This window comes from Neoarius graeffei, chromosome 27, assembly GCF_027579695.1.
Source record: "Neoarius graeffei isolate fNeoGra1 chromosome 27, fNeoGra1.pri, whole genome shotgun sequence".
Lineage (NCBI taxonomy): Eukaryota > Metazoa > Chordata > Actinopteri > Siluriformes > Ariidae > Neoarius > Neoarius graeffei.
Window position 1 is genome coordinate 2,916,609 of NC_083595.1, and position 15,152 is coordinate 2,931,760.

Sequence of the window (15,152 nt, forward strand, 5' to 3'; positions counted from 1 at the left end):
CCACAACACTGGCGGTGGCCAGTGGGTGGAATGATCCTGCTTTGAAAGCAGTTTTTCACCAAGGCCTGCATCCCGAAATTCTGAGCGAGCTCGCCTGCAGAAATGAACAGTTCATTCTGGACTCTCTCATTGACCTAGCCATTTGCCTAGATCATCTGTTGACTCACCATCCCTCCATTCAGGAAAGTGTTAAGCCGGTTCAAACTTCAGAAGGCAGTTCACCCATGGAGGTGTCACGCACCCGGTTACCACACTCTGAGGAAGAGGGAGGGCTTGTGCTTTTATTGCGGGAGTGCCGAACACCAGCTCAAACAGTATCCGATCCATCCGTCTTGTACTGCTCCCCCAGAAGGTCCCACATGTAATGTGAGTCCGGCACAAGCATTCAATTCAAAATCATTTAAATTCCAGTGCTGTTAAAACTGGCAAATTCCACACACATCCTTTCTGCTTTTATCGATTCAGGGGCAGAGGGGAATTTTATCAGCGGCTCAGTCACTCAGAGATTCAACCTGCCAACAACCACTCTCCAAAGTGCACTCAGCATTCGAGACATTGACGGAGGACCCATTGGAGAGGGTCTATTCACCATGCGCACCACCCCCCTTCACATCCAGGTGGGGGTGCTGCACTCCGAATTCATTTACCTCTACGTCACAACAACGGAAAATCACAATATCATTCTCGGTTACCCTTGGCTTCAACTTCACAACCCCTTGATCTCCTGGCAAAGTAAAGAAATTCTCAAATGGTCACCAGCCTGCTTCCAGGGTTGCATCACTCAACCCCAAATCAACATCTCATCTACCTCTGTGGAAAGCCCGCAACCAGACTCCCTTGACAACGTCCCTGAATGTTATCTGGACCTCAAGGAGGTGTTTAGCAAGGGAAAGGCCTGTGGGCTACCACCTCATCGTCCATATGACTACGTGATTGACTTACTGCCAGGTATGTCACCACCACGAGGGCGTATATACCTACTCTTCTAAAAGGAGCATGCAGCTATGGAGGAATACATTCAAGAAGCCCTCAAGCAGGGCTACAGCCACCCTTCCAGAGCTCCAGCTTCTGCAGGCTTCTTCTTTGTGGAGAAATGGGGTGGTGGTCTCTGGCCATACATTGACTATAGGGGACTAAATCAGGTGTCCGTTAAGTATCCATATCCACTTCCTCTGGTCCCAGCAGCCTTGGAGCAACTCAGGTCAGCTAAGATCTTTTCAAAACTTACGCAGTGCCTACAACCTTATCAGGATCAAAAGGGGCGATGGGTGGAAAACCGTCTTCAGCACTACCGCCGGCCATTTTGAGTACCGGATAATGCCGTATGGCCTTTCTTCGGTGCCTAGCATGTTCCAGTGCCTGATTAACGACATTCTACGGGACATGCTAGACAAATACACCATCGCTTATATAGATGATATCCTCATCTACTCCCCAGACGAAGCAAGCCACAAGGATCACGTTAGAGCAGTTCTCAATCGCCTACTTAAGAACCACCTCTACGTCAAGGCGGAGAAGTGGGAGTTCCATCAGAAACATATCTCCTTCTTAGGATATGTCATCAGTGCTGAAAGAGTTAGCATGGACTCATCCAAGGTCTCTGCGGTCACTGCTTGGCCCACACCCATAAAGGACCTTCAATATTTCTTGGGTTTCGCAAACTTCTGTTGCCGTTTCATTAGGGGTTTCAGCACAATCGCTGCTCTGTTGACTGCTCTGCTTAAGAAGGGACCTAAACGGCTCCAGTGGAACCCTGCAGCAGAAGAAGCCTGTAGACATCTGAAACAAGCCTTCACCTCTGCCCCAGTGTTATGGCATCCTGACCCATCTAAGCCCTTCATCCTTGAGGTAGATGCATCTGATACTGGAGTAGGGGCCATTCTGTCACACCATTTTGGTGAGAAACAGAAACCCCATCCTGTAGCCTTCTTCTCCAGAAAACTCTCATCTGCAGAAAGAAATTATGACATGGGTAACAGAGAGCTGCTTGCCATAAAACTAGCCCTTGAGGAGTGGCGACACTGGTTAGAGGGAACCACACACCCATTCATCATTCTCACAGATCACAAGAACCTTGAGTATCTCAGGAAAGCAAAAAGGCTAAACCCTCGCCAGGCCAGGTGGGCACTCTTTTTCACATGTTTTGACTTCACCATATCATTCCGTCCAGGCTCCAAGAACACCAAGGCCGATGCCCTATCTTGAGTCTTTGCTCTGCCTCATCAAGACTCAGTCACCCACTCAATTCTTCTACAACAATGCTTCTTACAGTCAATCACCTGGGACCTTGATAAGGAGATAAGGGATTCACAACCTCAGACTCTACCCAGCAATCTTCCACCAGGACTACTATATGTACTGAAGCGCCTTAGAGGCAAACTTATCACTTGGGCTCATGCATCTCCCACCACTGGACACCCCGGCAGTCAGCGTACTCATCAGTTGTTGAGAAACAAGTATTGGTGGGAAAACATGCTCGTGGAAATCAACCAGTACATCGCCTCATGTTCTGTCTGTGCCCAAGCTAAGGCTTTGAGAACCCCACCAGCAGGCAAGCTCTGTCCCCTCCCTGTACCTCAGAGACCCTGGTCCCACATAGCCATAGATTTTTATCACCAACCTCCCTCCCTTGCAAGGCAATACCACCATAATGATAATGATTGACCGCTTCTCCAAAGCCCTTAAACTTATCCCGTTACCTGGCATCCCCACAGCATCCCGAACGGTTGAACTACTATTCCAGCAAGTTTTTAGATATTATGGTCTCCCTGAGGACATTGTCAGCGACCGGGGCTCTCAGTTCATCTCCCACTTTTGGACATGTGTCATAGAAAGACTGTGGGTATCAGTGAGTCTCACGTCCAGGTATCATCTGCAGTCAAACGGCCAAGTACAAAGAGTTAACCAAGAAATCGGCTGTTTCTTAAGGATATTCTGCATGTGTAACCAGGGGGACTGGGCACGCTTCCTCCCGTGGGCCGAGTATGCACAGAATTCCCTCAGACACTCCGCAACTCAGTTGACATCATTTCAGTGCATACTCAGCTACCAACCACCCTTGTTCCCCTGGGACGACATGCCAAGCCAAGTACAAGCTGTCAAAGATTAGTTTTCATGCAGCCAGACAATATGGGAGGCGGTACACCAACGTCTCGAAACCGTCAATGCCCGGTATAAGGAATATGCTGACAAACATCAGGCAGACAATCCAGGACAAGGAACCTAAGAGAACCCAACACCTGTAAAAAGCTTCAGCCATGATATATCAGACCATTCAAAGTGATTCATTGCATAAACGAGGTCTCGTACCGTCTGGAACTCCCCCCTCACAGCAGATTAGCACCCACATTTCACGTCTCCAGTCTTAAACCTGCCATTTCAGGGCCCCTTGCTGAGAACGCACCGGTCCAGTAGCACCCAGCTCTCGACATAGGGGATGAACCCATCTACCAGGTAAATAAGATCCTCAACTATAGACGAAGAGGAGGGCAAATTGAATACCTGGTAGATTGGGAAGGGTACGGCCCTGAAGAACAGAGCTAGGTCGCCGCCAAGGACATTCTAGACCTGCTCCTCAAGCAAGAATTCCACACTCTACATCCCGACAAGCCAGCACCCAGAGGTAGGAGGCGTCCTAGGAAGAATGTAGCTCCCAGAGGGAGCTCCTTGGGGGGGGTTCTGTCAGTAAACCTGCTGAGAATGCTCTGACTACAAACATGGACACCTCAAACTACAATCCCCAAGATTCACAGCGCCCTTTGTGACACGCATCTTCCTAATCACCGCTCTCCCTACTTAAGCCACTTTCCCACACTACTCCAGTGCCAAGTATCGTTCTGCTCCATCAGTACATACCGAGCCTTGTTATTTCAGACTGCTTTTCTGACTCTTTGCATTCTCTTTCGCGATTTTGCTCTTTTGTCTCCTCTCTACTACGTTGTTCACCGATCGCCTGACGCTCGCTAGTTTACCGACCACGATTCCAGTCTCTCGTTTTGGCTTTGTTGACAGTTTGCTTCCTGCCTTCATCTGCACATACATCCATAAGTGCCTGCACTCTGACAACGGGAAATGATCTGACATGATTTATCTTGGTTTCAGTTTTTATATCGCAGAAACCTGAGCTAGGGGGTTAAAACTTTGTATAGCCACCGTATTCTTCATTTCTTAACCATGTTCAGTAGAAAATACTGAGAGTAATAAGAGGAGCTGAGGATTGGGGATAAATATATTCAGTGTGTTGTATGGCTGTAAAATCTTTATGCAGTAATGAGACATGGTCAGGACACTGTGAGCTTGACAGGAGGGGTTGAGTCGACGCCCTGATGTGGTTTATTCTTTATTACAGGTATGTGTTTTGGATCGACTGCTGTGAGCATCCACACATCGGACGGATGGGAATGGATGGCAGCAATCCACGAGTGATTATCGATACAGATACACACGCTCCATCAGCACTCACTGTCGACTATGTCAACAGCAGGATCTACTGGGCAGACGGCAACCACATCCTGTTCTCCGACATGGACGGCTCGAGGACACACACAGGTACCACACACTCGTCAGGTTCAACACTGATCAATAACCACAATGCAGCAGGGTGCAGTTAAAGCTACATTATCTGAGATACAAATGTGTTCTTACACACTCTAGAAACGAAATCTGTTCCAAATAAAGAGAGATTTATTATCGATCATTTTAACAGTTCCAGCTTATAAACATATTGTGAGCTCTGCAATTACGCTAAAGTCTTTTTCCCCCAGTATGACTGAGTGGTCTTAACTAATCTACCTCATCTCAAGTTGATGATGAATTAAATGAAGATGCTAAAAATAAGGAGTGTTAACGAGGACAGGAAACAATGACCATATAAGGAAATTGGGGGGGGGGGGAATGGGCTCAGACACAGGAGTTATATTGGCGTGGACATGACACTGAGAGACTGAATAATAATGAGAGCACTTCAGAGAGGTTTGGTACGCAGCCAGAAAGAAGGAGAAAGTGTATGTGTGCGCGCGCAAGCATAGGTTCTGCTGAGTGAGCTGGCAGTATTTCAGTGTGGCCACTAATTGATTCCATCTCATCTCATTAAAGTGCCTAACGAGGACATGGGCGAGGTGACGAGTCTCACCCTGTTCGAGGATTTTCTCTACTGGAGTGATCAGAAGAGGAGAACGCTGAATCGAGCTCATAAAACCTCCGGAGAGAGGCGTGTGGAACTGCTCAGCTCTTGGCAAACTATCCGTGACATTAAAATTTATCATCCACTACGCCAACCAGACGGTAAAAACACTCTGAGGCTGTTTAATTTGTTTATATATTTATAGCATTTTTATGATGGGTCACAGAGAGTTTCAATCCAATCCAAAAGTCTCAGAGCATTATTATTATTATTATTATTATTATTATTATTACATGAATTATCAACGTTTGTAAAGTTTATATAGACTTTATAACACTGACATCAACACTGACATATTTATAAAGTTATGCATTAGCACATGGATGTGTACAAGACAGAAACTTCTTTACAGGAACACTCTGGACAAAACTAAAATGTCCGCAGTGTCTTTTAACTCCGAATCAGTTGAGACATGTTTGCTGTTTTGCACTAAACCTGCACAGCTAATGTAGCTAACAGCTAACAAAGGGTATCACCACCATTTTCGCATCATGCAACCTGCATGTGTAATTCATCACACAACAACTGATGGACTGATTTTAGTAAAGATTGAGTCAATTGTTATGAAATATCTAATAGTTTGTGTGTGTGTGTGTGTGTGTGTGTGTGTGTGTGTGTAGTTGTGAAGCATCAATGTCAGGTGAATAATGGAGGCTGCAGTCACCTGTGTCTGTTGTCTCCGGGTGGAGCCTACAGATGTGCATGCCCCACCCACTTTTACTTGGCCAATGACAGCAAGACCTGCCTTTCCAACTGCACCTCCAGCCAGGTGACGCGTCTCACCTTTATTCACTCTAACGCCCTTTATTAGGGGTCCAAGCACCGATGGCTCTCATGTCCATAAGCAACATAATTTATGTAGCGTTTTTTGAGTGTGTGTGTGTGTGTGTGTGTGTGTGTGTGTGTGTGTAGTTTCGTTGTGGTACAGATGAGTGTATTCCGTTCTGGTGGAAGTGTGACACAGTGGATGACTGCGGTGACGGTTCAGATGAACCTGCAGACTGCCGTACGTATCGCTCCGCAGTCCTGAGTGTGTTTCTGTCCACATGTTTATATTTAAATATAAGATGAAGGACATCTTTGGATTTGCACTGACAATAAAAAGAATGAAATCGGGAAATGTGAACAAATCCATTGAAACGTCACAAAAACAAAGGATTTGCTTCATCTGTCCTCCATCTGTCTGTCTTTTTCACTCTATATTTATTCAGTTGTTTTTCTCGTCCCCTCCCCCACCCCCCAGCGGAGTTTAAGTGCCAGCCGGGTCGGTTCCAGTGTGGTTCGGGTCTCTGTGCACTTCCTCCTTTCATCTGTGATGGAGAGAACGACTGCGGCGACAACTCTGACGAAGTGAACTGTGGTGAGAGATACAGACGAGAGAAACACACTGAAAAGGAAAGAAAAAACTCCAAAAGATTAATTGTTTTCTCTCTCTCTCTCTCTGTCTCTCTTTCCAGAATCATATATCTGTCTATCAGGACAGTTCAAATGCACTGGGACTCATAAGTGTATCCCAGTGAACCTGCGCTGTAATGGACAGGACGACTGCGGTGATGGAGAAGACGAACACGACTGCCGTGAGTGTTTCACACACGCTGATGGTTTGTGTGTAAAAATGTATGAATTTGATAAACGCCCAGCAGCTGATTTACTAACACCCTCTACACAGGATCACGTCTTTCACATGAACATGAACGTCTTTCATTAAAGTTGTAAAACAGTGGGTGGAGTTAATGCAAATGGTTTGCCTGATCACCTGCAGGTGTGAAGGGACTTCGGGAGATTGCGTTTGTAGATTAAGGTGACTGAAGGGCAGGAAATACATTATTTAAAGTTCTAAGCTTTATTATATGAAAGTTTTTTTTTAAATGTCTCAGGAGCACAGAGTATTGAAAAGTTTTATTACCTGTGTTACCCGGGTGGTGGGGGCGTTATGTTTCTGCGCGGCTGTCTTAGATTCTGATCTGTCAAGAGCGAGTTTTTGAATGCTTGTAGGATTTGTATGGAATCATCGTTGTAACCAGTAGATGAACCGACTGGACTTTAGAATGAATCCTAACAGGATCAAGTTAAATGTCTGAAATAGTTTTTCTTCCATCTTTTCCTTCCTGTCATGCAAAGATGTTATTTAAACGTTCATGTTCAGGAACTTTTCGGCGTCGCGATGTTGCTGTTGGCTTTGAGTTCTACTTGTTTTATTGTAACTGCAGTAAACTTAGTTTTATGTTGGCGATTTGCTGCATGTTCACACACACACTGCAGTGTTCTACCATCATCTTGTATTTTAAACAGTTTCTCGTTGCAGCTTATTCATCTCTCCAGCATTATACTTTTAGTTTTAGTTTCATTTTCTCTTCAAGACCTGAACTTCTGAATCTTACAGCTGTCTCATTGAAATATGATTTTAATATTTAACATGTGATGGTATTCTCACTGCAACACTTCAGTAACTACACACAGAGTTTACCAAAAAAAATCAGCCTTTTTATTTAAGATCTTGGTAAATAAAGACCTCAGTGAGATGAAGTGTAATATTAATACTCAGGCGATGACATTTTAATATCGTAAACACCGTGTACGATTTGGACATTGTGCCTCATCCTCTCTAACGTATGTACACTACCGTTCAAAAGTTTGGGGTCACCCAGACAATTTTGTGTTTTCCATGAAAAGTCACACTTTTATTTCCCACCATAAGTTGTAAAATGAATAGAAAATATAGTCGAGACATTTTTCTGGCCATTTTGAGCATTTAATCGACCCCACAAATGTGATGCTCCAGAAACTCAATCTGCTCAAAGGAAGGTCAGTTTTATAGCTTCTCTAAAGAGCTCAACTGTTTTCAGCTGTGCTAACATGATTGTACAAGGGTTTTCTAATCATCCATTAGCCTTCTGAGGCAATGAGCAAACACATTGTACCATTAGAACACTGGAGTGAGAGTTGCTGGAAATGGGCCTCTATACACCTATGGAGATATTGCACCAAAAACCAGACATTTGCAGCTAGAATAGTCATTTACCACATTAGCAATGTATAGAGTGGATTTCTGATTAGTTTAAAGTGATCTGCATTGAAAAGAACAGTGCTTTTCTTTCAAAAATAAGCACATTTCAAAGTGACCCCAAACTTTTGAATGGTAGTGTATGAGAAGCTAATCTCTAATGAGGAAAAAATATTAGAAGTTCAGGTGACTTGATGGAGCATAAAGATAAGGGTTTATTGTGTGTGTGTGTGTGTGTGTGTGTGTGTGTGTGTGTGTGTGTGTGTGTGTGTTACTCCAGCTGAAAACACATGCTCGTCCACACACTTCCAGTGTAAGACCACGATGCACTGCATCTCCAGGCTGTGGGTGTGTGACGAGGACCCAGACTGCGCCGATGGATCTGACGAGGCTGACTGTGGTAAGCCACGCCCACTTTGGCAGAATTATTTCCTGTTTCACAACACGGAGCTGTTCAGTTCTGGATTGTGATCAGTCACATTAATTGTTGATTGATTCTCTGTAACAGCAGCTCGGACAGTAGTGCAGCTGCAAATCACAGGTTTAATTTCATGCACTTGTTCTGATGAGTTATAAAACGTGTAAGGAGTCTCCAGTGTCAGCGCTTTGTAACTTTGTTTTACGACGTCCTCAGAACAGAGGAGTTTACATCCTCGTTCTCTCTTCTTAAGTTGAAGAGCGAGAGCAGAGAGACCCTGGTGAGGGAACGACTGTTTATTGCTGCTAGAATGTAAGTGATTACAGGAGCTAACTGCTTTCGTTAAATATAATTAGCTGAGTTACGTGTTAGATCGGGCGGCATGGTGGTGTAGTGGTTAGCGCTGTCGCCTCACAGCAAGAAGGTCCTGGGTTCGAGCCCCGGGGCCGGCGAGGGCCTTTCTGTGTGGAGTTTGCATGTTCTCCCCGTGTCCGCGTGGGTTTCCTCCGGGTGCTCCGGTTTCCCCCACAGTCCAAAGACATGCAGGTTAGGTTAACTGGTGACTCTAAATTGAGTGTAGGTGTGAATGTGAGTGTGAATGGTTGTCTGTGTCTATGTGTCAGCCCTGTGATGACCTGGCGACTTGTCCAGGGTGAACCCCGCCTTTCGCCCGTAGTCAGCTGGGATAGGATCCAGCTCGCCTGCGACCCTGTAGAAGGATAAAGCGGCTTGAGATAATGAGATGAGATGAGATGAGACGTGTTAGATCGTTGAGATGTCTCTGACGCCACTGCAGCGTTGATTATTTGTCTGTGACCGAATGCCCCATCGTGTTTTATTCCTTACTGAAATGTGCGAAATATGGATCAAACCTTTAATGATTCAGATGAAAGTGCAGAAAGATCTTTACTCTGAACCTGAATAAAATATTCATCAGTGATGTGTGATATTATTTCCGCGTGATGAATGTTCTCACACTGCAGATTATTTCACACAGAAACTAATCAATTCCACAGGAGAATTTATGAAGCGTCGTCTGCGTATAAATTAGCTCCACTTATAGAATCCCTCTGTGTTGAGGAAGTGAAAATGTTCTGCTCGTGATGTGATGATGGTGTTCAGCTGAACGCTGTGTGTGATGAGGTGTGATGTGGCTGTTTTTTATTCACTCGCGGTGTTGGATCAGATGAGAAGACGTGCGGGCCACACGAGTTCCGCTGTAGGAATAATAACTGCATCCCGGATCACTGGAGGTGCGACGGCCAGAGCGACTGTGGAGACCATTCAGACGAGGAGAACTGCAGTGAGTGTCTTCATCATCATCATCATCATCATCATCATCACTATCATTACCACCTTGTTCACAATAAATCTTAACTTTGCAATCGCCATAACCACATCTTCATCACCACTACCACCATCATCTTCACCATTACCACTACCATCATCTCCAAAACGATCATCATCCTCACTGTGATCATCTTCATCGTGATCACCACCATCATTGCCTTCACTGTCGTCATCATCATCAGCTTCACCAACATCATGATCCTCATCTTCATCACCATGACCACCATCATCATCTTCACTGTGATCACCATCATTACCTCCACCATCATTATTCTCATCTTCATCATGACCACCATCATCTTCACTGTGATCACTATCATTATCACCACTGTCACCTTCATCACCATGACCACCATCACCTTCATCCTCATCTTCATCACCATGACCACTATCATCATCACCACCACCATCACCTTCATCACCATGACCACCATCACCTTCATCCTCATCTTCATCACCATGACCACTATCATCATCACCACCACCATCACCTTCATCACCATGACCACCATCACCTTCATCACCATGACCACCATCACCTTCATCCTCATCTTCATCACCATGACCACTATCATCATCTTCACTGTGATCACCATCATTACCTCCACCATCATCATTATCACCACTGTCACCTTCATCACCATGACCACCATCACCTTCATCCTCATCTTCATCATCATGACCACTATCATCATCACCACCACCATCACCTTCATCACCATGACCACCATCACCTTCATCCTCATCTTCATCACCATGACCACTATCATCATCTTCACTGTGATCACCATCATTACCTCCACCATCATCATTATCACCACTGTCACCTTCATCACCATGACCACCATCACCTTCATCCTCATCTTCATCATCATGACCACTATCATCATCACCACCACCGTCACCTTCATCACCATGACCACCATCACCTTCATCACCATGATCACCATCACTTCCTTCATTTTTGTCATCACGATCTTCACCACCATCATCAACATGATGACCATCATCTTCTCTCATCATCATCTTTATCACCACTAAAGGAATAATAATTGTAACCTTCTTCATCCTGCCCTTTACAATAAAATCTCAAGCTGGTGTGGATCATTTTTAAAAAATTTAAAGCCACATTAAAATGAAATTGTTTACAAATTAATTAAATGTGAAATGTGAACAGTTGAAGCCTGACTGCATGGACAGGTCCTGAAGGAAGCTCTGTGCAACAGTGAGCTGAAAGTGATGAAGGAATGAGGACAGAAGTGTGTGATGATAGTGAGTGTGAGCTGGGAGTGGAATCGAAGCTGCTGATTGGTCGTCTGCTGTAATGTAAATTCTCCTCTTCAGTGTGTTTCAGTCTGAAACTGTTTAACCTGTAAAACATTTATATAAATCTCAGCACAGCAGAATAAAGATCCACACAGCTCCGAGACATGTTCCTGCACTTCATCAGCATCATCATGTGAAGCTAAAGTCTCAGGCTCTTTAAGCTGAAACACAATCACGTCCCCGTGTGTAATTGGGCGTTTCCAAACCCCTATTCAGGCGGGATTAGTTTTCCGTGTGGTGGTGTGTAAAATAATTATTCCCGAGTGTCTCAGGGATTTTATTCGTGTCTGAATCTGTCACGTCAGTAATTTTATACAGACTTCTCGAGCACATGGTGAAGTTTCCCTTCTGTAAACTGAGTGATAGAAATACTCCAGGTTTTATTGATATAAATATATTTATCCAATCTGAACAGACGTGCAGGTGAGGACTGTGTTATATCCTGTAGGAAAAGAGGTTTTGAGTTTGTTGTTCAGTATAAAGACACTCGAGGAAGCACTCGCTCTTTTCTTTTGTCTCCAAACTGAAAAAGATTTAAAGACAGAACAATAAAATATAGGTGGGGTTTAAAAGGGCGTGTCAGAGAAGCAACACGTCTTTGGGGACGTCACTGAGTTCCTAGCGCAGGTTCACGCTACACACGTTATAGTCAAGTCACTTTATTTAAATAGCACACTTTTAGAACAAAGTGTGAACTGAACAAAGTGCTTTACGGAGTTAAGAGGCAAAAATCAATAAATCAATCAATAAAAGTAAATAATACATCAATGAACGACAACAAAACAACATGGCAGGCTGATAAAACGCGTCTAAAACACAAGCAGGGGAAGCGGCTCTGGACAGCGGGGCTGGATGAGATCAGGGAGGTCCTGTGGGCCCGATCCATTCAGAGCTTTAAAAACAAACAATACAAATTTAAATTCAATCCTAATCTTCACCAGTAGCCCGTGTAATGAGGTGAAAATCAGGGTAATGGGCCATGTGACCTACTAATGAGCAAGAGTGGCCACACCCCCCACAATCACGCCCATCTCTGTGATTGGTACAGACACCACTCATCCCGACAGACGGCCTCCAACTACGCACACCAGGATTTACACAGACAGCAGCACAAAGATCTCTGTGAAGTGGTAGAGCTCTCTCCTCTCTCTCTCTCTGTGTCTCTCTGTCTCTCTTATATCTCTCTCTGTCTCTCTCTCTCTTATCTCTGTATCTCTCTTCTCTCTCTCTCTCTGTCTCTCTTCTCTCTCTCCTCTCTCTCTGTATCTCTCTCTCTGTCTCTCTCACTCTTCTCTCTCATTTCTCTCTCTGTCTCTCTCTCCTCTCTCTCTGTCTCTCTCTCCTCTCTCTGTATCTCTCTCTGTATCTCTCTTCTCTCTCATTTCTCTCTCTGTCTCTGTCTCTTCTCTCTCTGTATCTCTCTCTTATCTCTCTTTCTCTCTTCTCTCTCTGTCTCCTCTCTCTCTGTCTCTCTCTGTCTCTCTTATCTCTCTGTCTCTCTCTTCTCTCTCTCTCTGTCTCTCCTCTCTCTTCTCTCTCTGTCTCTCTCCTCTCTCTCTGTATCTCTCTCTGTATCTCTCTTCTCTCTCATTTCTCTCTCTGTCTCTCTCTGTCTTCTCTCTCTGTATCTCTCTCTTATCTCTCTGTCTCTCCTCTCTTCTCTTTCTCTCTGTCTCTTCTCTCTCTCTGTCTCTCTTATCTCTCTGTCTCTCTCTTCTCTCTCTGTCTCTCCTCTCTCTTCTCTATCTCTCTGTCCCTCTTATCTCTCTGTCTCTTTCTTCTCTCTCTCTCTGTCTCTCTCTCCTCTTTCTTCTCTCTGTCTCCCTCTTCTCTCTCTCTGTCTCTCTCTCTTTTCTCTCTCAGATAATCTTTGTGATGCTTTGAAGAAATTCATGTCTTCTCAAATGGAAAGCTGTGGAAATCTAGAAAAACACACACCAACCCTAAACATCCTCAAATGTTAAACTCTAAACGCTTTTCCTGATGGCCGTTTTGCTGAATAAGTTGCGCGAGCCCTGATTTAATATTCAGGCCGTGTCTTGGTCATGCTTTTATTAAAAGCAGGAATGTTGCTTCATCTCTTTATTGACTCGCGGTATCTCTTCAGCCACCACAGGATCGCCCGCTGTCAGAGCTGTCCTGTGTAATTACGGTTATTTACTCCGGGACGGTTAATTGCTGTCAGATAGCGGGTTATTTACTGTCAGGATTTACAGAGCAGTCTGTGCAGAGTTATATCCTCCTCCATCACTGTTACACAGCAGCACTGACGCTGGCTTTTCAGCTTTTATAGCTCGCACATGGAGTTTTATTGAAACACTTTATTGAACCAGGCTGCTTGGTTTAGTCTCCTGAATTGTGGAGGAATCTACACAGATTTCAGTGAACAAAGGTGGATTTTATATGGATAACTCCGCCCCTAAACCTCATCTAACTGTAACTTGTTATGAATCTAAAAAGTGTTGAAGTGTAAAATGTAAATTATGAATGTTTGTCTTGAATTATGGATCAATAACATTTATGATGAACGTTTGCTTATTACATCTCAACCAGATCTTGCGTTTGGATTTCAGATTTTGTTCTGGACTTTAACATTTGCTCTCACCTTTGTGGTTCCCATTATTGTCTGTCTGTCTGTCTGTCTGTCTGTCTGTCTTCCCTCAGAGCCATTGACATGCAGCTCAAAGGATTTTGTGTGTGCTAACGGAGAGTGTGTGTCCGCACGCTTCCGCTGCGATGGAGACTTCGACTGCACCGACAACTCTGACGAGGTTAGAGCAGTCCTGTGATTGGCTAGCTTCGGCTGTGTTCCTGATTCTGATTGGTTGATATGACATCTTGATATGTGGTTGATGTGTGTGCTGTTGTTTTAAAGGGATGTGTGTGTGTGTGTGTGTGTGTGTGTGTGTGTGTGTGTGTAGACGGGCTGTGAGAGCCACTGTGCTGATGGTCAATATCAGTGTCAGAACCGGCTGTGTATCTCTGTTAAGTGGGTGTGTGATGGACAGGAAGACTGTAAGAATGGAGAGGACGAACTCAACTGCAAACCAGCGAACACAGCCATGACTGGTGCACACACACACACACACACACACACAAAACCGGCACAAAAGTAATGAATCACATATGGGAGCCATTCTTCACCTGGATTTTCTCCTGATAATCAGATCACTCAGCGCATGTACACTGTTTATCTGATGTGTTTATTCTTTGTCAACGTTTGTACACTAACTAGGAGAGGAATTTCAAAAACGTGCTTTTTTAATCTAAACAGAGACAGCAGGCTGTCCGGAGTGATCGGTGAGTGTTTCTCAGCAGCCCTCTGCCACTCTGTCGATGAACCAGTTTACCTCCCAGCTGTCTGATTGGTTCATTGAAGACGAAGTACAGTGGCGTGTGATAGAGCCTGCTCACTCGCGTGCGTTTCGATTCCCCTCAGTAGTGTTAGGTTTGTTGTCGTTCTGTCTCAGGTGATGCGATGCTGTGTAGTGATCCGTCGCCAAGGCAACAGATGATCGTTCACTTTCTCGGCTGACACAGCTGTGATTTACAGCAACAAAACACAGACCTGAGAGTCACCTGAGATTTTCTCACTTCACTGTAAATTAGTTACGACGCTGTAAAGAAGCAACTGATCCAAACGATTGTCTCGATTGATTCCTACAGAGTGTGTGGTCCGATGTTTCCTCACTTCCCTGCTCACGTCTTTCGTTCCTACCCGCGAGGATTTCCTGCAAAAACGGAAGAAAACGTATAGGCGTGGTTCCAGCTTCTCCTGTCGTATACGAGCTCTTATTAAACGTGGACAGAGACAATAGGAAGAGAAATGAAGTTTGGAAGGAAGGAGTCTCTGGTGTGTGAATGGAGCAAGT

At 44.7% G+C, this 15,152-nt stretch overlaps 1 protein-coding gene across 1 annotated transcript in view; it reads left to right on the forward strand.

The window, feature by feature from the left end:
* Positions 1–15,152, forward strand: part of lrp1ba (low density lipoprotein receptor-related protein 1Ba) — a 453,831-nt gene that overhangs the window by 350,300 nt on the left and 88,379 nt on the right. The window contains exons 72-81 of the mRNA XM_060911172.1: positions 4,349–4,548; positions 5,095–5,283; positions 5,803–5,951; positions 6,095–6,188; positions 6,426–6,542; positions 6,640–6,759; positions 8,467–8,586; positions 9,791–9,907; positions 13,945–14,051; positions 14,202–14,349. Coding sequence (XP_060767155.1) covers positions 4,349–4,548; positions 5,095–5,283; positions 5,803–5,951; positions 6,095–6,188; positions 6,426–6,542; positions 6,640–6,759; positions 8,467–8,586; positions 9,791–9,907; positions 13,945–14,051; positions 14,202–14,349 — 1,361 coding nt within the window. The remainder of the gene's footprint in view (positions 1–4,348; positions 4,549–5,094; positions 5,284–5,802; positions 5,952–6,094; positions 6,189–6,425; positions 6,543–6,639; positions 6,760–8,466; positions 8,587–9,790; positions 9,908–13,944; positions 14,052–14,201; positions 14,350–15,152) is intronic.